The 3,688-nt window shown below is 73.0% G+C and overlaps 2 protein-coding genes across 2 annotated transcripts; one reads left to right on the top strand and one right to left on the bottom strand.

The window, feature by feature from the left end:
* Window positions 1-169: 169 nt before the first annotated feature.
* Window positions 170-690, bottom strand: MNEG_15069 (Fe-S cluster assembly ATP-binding protein; the record flags this gene model as incomplete). The annotated part of the gene is made up of 2 exons (XM_014036461.1): window positions 170-199; window positions 304-690. The coding sequence occupies 2 exons, from the start codon at window positions 688-690 to the stop codon at window positions 170-172; spliced, it is 417 nt and encodes a 138-aa protein (XP_013891915.1).
* An 884-nt stretch (window positions 691-1,574) lies between these two features.
* MNEG_15068 (hypothetical protein) lies at window positions 1,575-3,305 on the top strand (the record flags this gene model as incomplete). The annotated part of the gene is made up of 1 exon (XM_014036460.1): window positions 1,575-3,305. A coding segment is annotated over one exon (1,731 nt), but the record flags the coding sequence as incomplete, so codon positions are not given.
* Window positions 3,306-3,688: the final 383 nt, after the last annotated feature.

Here is a 3,688-nt window from a genome sequence, read left to right as displayed (position 1 = left end):
GTGGGAGGGTGGGAGGGGCTTGGTGGTGGGGGCCCGGACGGGCAGGCGAGGGATTGGGGGGGTTGGGGGGCACCAGGTTGTGAGGGTCAGCCAGAGGGTGATGACATCACGCTGATCGCACGGAGGACCCCAGAGCCGCTGCCATGCACGACACGCTGCACGACCGGCCTCAGCCTGCCGGCACCCACGCGCTCGCGGGCTCGACGCGCAGGGCCGCCCGCAGGCGGCCCAGCGCCGTAGCCGCTCCGGCGCACTCGCCGCGGCTGGCCCCCCGTTGCCCCTGTGGCGGGAGCGGGCGCGCACCTTCGGCACCACGTGAGCGTAGAACTCCAGGGGGTCCAGCTCCGGCTGCCCCTTGGACTTCCGCCGCGCGTTGCAAGCCATCCGCAGGAAGTCCACGTTGGACACGCCCGGGATCTCAATCGGCGACTGGAAGGACAGGAAGAGGCCCTTGTGGGAGCGCTCCTCGGGCTCCAGGGCAAAGAGGTCCTGGCCCCTGAACGTGGCGCTGCCGGCGGTGACCTCGTAGTCAGGGTGGCCGACGAGCACCTTGCTGAGGGTGCTCTTGCCGCTGCCGTTCTTGCCCATGATGGCGTGTACCTCGCCCTCGCGCACGGTGAGGTCGACGCCGTTGAGGATCTGCTGCCCGGTCGCGACAATCTTGGCCTCGAGGCCCTTCACCTCCAGCATTACGGGCCTGCGAGGGCGGGAAGGGCGGCGGGGTGCGTGGGGCCGGCGGGACCGGGGGACCGGCAGGGCTGGTGGGCCGCAGCGGTCGCAGCGCGGCGACGCAGCCAGCGTCCGAGCGCAGGCGGCGCGGGGCGGGACGACGAGCCGTGGCAGATGCCGTGCATAAGCAGCATCGATTATGGTTCTTGAACTTTCAATGATATACATTGCACCGCAGCCCCACGCTGCCAGGCCCACTAAGGTCCATGCGCCGGGTGCTGTCGACAGACACGCGCACCTGCCCGCTCCATTGCTACTCCCGCTCGCCCTGCACGATACCACTATTCTCCTGTTGATGCTGCTAGTGCCCACGATGGGCCTGCAGCTGCAGTGCGCCTGCATCGAAAAGATCGCTGGGCTTGAGCCGTCACAGGCCAGTAGGTAGGGCGAAGGTCCTGAAGGGCGATTCAATTGAAACTACCGTGTGCTCATCAGTGCCTCGATGGAGTTGCATGCGCGCCCTGTAGAGAGTTGCATGCGCGGCCGGGTGACTCTCAACACGAGCCTGTGCTATTGTTGGATCGTCGTGCACGCCTTCTTACAGCGGTTCTCAAGCCACATTGAATACTTTCAGATCCAGCAACAGAGTCTCGCTCGCCAGGAATGCAACATCACCTCTGATCTGGCTTCGTGGTCCCTATGGGGGCTCTATGCGACCGAAAGATCAGCAATAGCGCTCCTAGGTGGCAAGTCAGCTGGAGCTGCGGCGTCAGCCGCAGCTGAGCAGCATCCTGGGCTGAGACGCGTGGGCGCGAAGCACGCGCCGCTTTGGCGCACGCGCCCAACAGCAGCGGAACTCGCCGCGGCCTCCGCGGCCTCGGCCTCCGCGGCCTCGTGCTGGCGCAATGTCCACGGGCTCAGGCCCACAACACCCGGGTGGCGCCAGCAGCCGGCCCGCGCCTCGCGCGCAGAACGACAAGGAGGATCGTGGCAACAGCGGGGGCCGTGGCTTTCGCGGCGGCCGCAGGCCCCCCAACGACCCCCGCCCACATCCGAGGGAAGCCTGGAGCCATGCACGCGGCGGCGGCCAGGGGCCTGTTGACTGGGACTCCAGGAGGCCGCCGCTGTCGTGGGGCCCGCCGCCGCCAATGCCAGGCGGCGCCCACTTGAACGGCTACTGGCCGCCCGACCAGGGCGGCGCCCCGTGGCCACCCATGCCACCGCCTCCACGTTATGGGAACATCCCCTACGATCAGCAGGACTACCACCAGCACCCACACCAGGTGCATGGCATGGGTTACACATACCAGGCGCCGCAGTATGCAGCGGCGAACCCCCATCACTTCCGCTGCCACCCCGAGCATCCTGGCCCGCACGCCCCCGCGCGTGGTGCCGAGCGCGACAGCAGCCATGGGACGCCCTACGCGGAAGCGGCCCACAACATGCCGCACCCCGGCCAGTTGAGCGGGCCTGGCGGCGACAGCGCGGAGGCGCACGTGCAACGCCCTGCCGCGCCGCCGCCGCCGCCGCTGCCTAAGGACGAGCCTGCGCAACCGCCGCTGCCACCTGAGCCGCCGCCGGCATTGCCGATGCGGGCGTCAGAGGGGACTGCGCAGGGCGGGGCTGGAGCGGCGGGGCCGCGCGCACCTGATTCGTTGGCGGAGGCCGCGAAGGTCGCGGCCGCAAAGGCTGCAGCGCTGCGCCTGGCGGAAAGCAGCAGCAGCGCAGCGGCAGCCGCAGAGCAGCAGCAGCTGCAGCAGCTTCAGCAGTGGGCCGCGGCGGGGGCGGCGCTGCAAGGCGGCGCGGGGGCCTCGAGCGGCGCGCCGGCGCGGTCGGTGGGACCTAAGGTGCAGGTAAGGGTGACCGTGGTGCCCTCAAACCAGATCAAGCTGACGGGTAGCCTGATGCAGAGGAGGGCGGCGGCGGGGCAAGCCCTGAGCGCGGCGACCGCGGGGACCCCGCCCCGCGCAGCGGCCGGCGGCGCGATCAAAGACGCGGCCGCCGCCAGGGCCACGGCCGGGGCTGGGGATGGCGCAGCGGAGGGGCGCTCGCCGCCGCCGTGGCAGGCTGCCGCAGGCGGTCCGGCGGCCGGTGGGTGGGTCATGGCCTCGGAGCCCGCTGAGCAGGCTGCTCCGGCAGCGGCGGCAGCCGCAGCAGCTGCAGCGGCGGCGGCGACGGCGGCGCCACCATTGCCCCAGCCGTCATCGGCCGCCGCGCCGCCCGTTGCCCCGGTGATGCCGCCTGCGGCGGCCCCGTCTCCGCACCCAGCGGCCCCATCGCCGCAGCCGGCGGCCCCCGCGCCGCTGCCGTTGGTCCCGTCGCCGCTGCCTGCTCCCAAGGCGGCCCGGGCGCCGCTGCACGTGTCCTCGCCCTTCAAGAAGCCCCCTCTCCCTGCAGCATCGCCGACGGCGCCCGCCCCGCAGCCCGCCGCGCCCGGCGCCCCCTGGCCCGCCGCCGCGGCGGTGGCGGCCGCGATGGCGCAGCACATGGTGGCAGCTGCGCTGGCGCCCTCAGAAGCAGTCGCGCAGGCTCTGGATGAGGCCCCGCCTGGGTCGGCCGCGCCGGTCGGCGCCCCGCCGGCGGAAGAGGCGCCCCCGCACGCCGCCGACGGGCCCGCCCCGGCCGCCGGCGCGCGGGTGCGCAGCCGCAGCAGCAGCCGTGGCCGCGGCAGGGGCGGTAGGAGCAGGAGCAGCAGCCGCTCGTCGAGCGGGGGCAGCGGCATGCGCAGGAGCTGGAGTAGTGATAGCAGGAGCCGCAGCCGCAGCCGCAGCCGCAGCCGCAGCCGCAGCAGGCGGCGGAGCAGGAGCAGGAGCAGGAGCCGGAGGAGCAGCAGCCCCGGGGAGCGCAGCCGCGCACGGCGCCCGCTCAGCCGCGAGCGCAGCCGCAGCAGGAGCAGGAGCCGTCGGGGGTGGGCGGCGCACGAGAGCGGCGGCGGCCGCGCGCGCGGCGGCGAGGCGGAGCGCCAGCGCTCGTCGCGTCCGGCGTCCCCGCGCCGCGGCCGCGGCGGCAGCGGCGGCGG

This window comes from Monoraphidium neglectum (assembly GCF_000611645.1).
Source record: "Monoraphidium neglectum strain SAG 48.87 unplaced genomic scaffold scaffold05000, whole genome shotgun sequence".
In the NCBI taxonomy this organism is placed as follows: domain Eukaryota; kingdom Viridiplantae; phylum Chlorophyta; class Chlorophyceae; order Sphaeropleales; family Selenastraceae; genus Monoraphidium; species Monoraphidium neglectum.
Note: the sequence above shows the minus strand (reverse complement) of the source record. Positions and strands in the feature narration are given on the sequence as shown.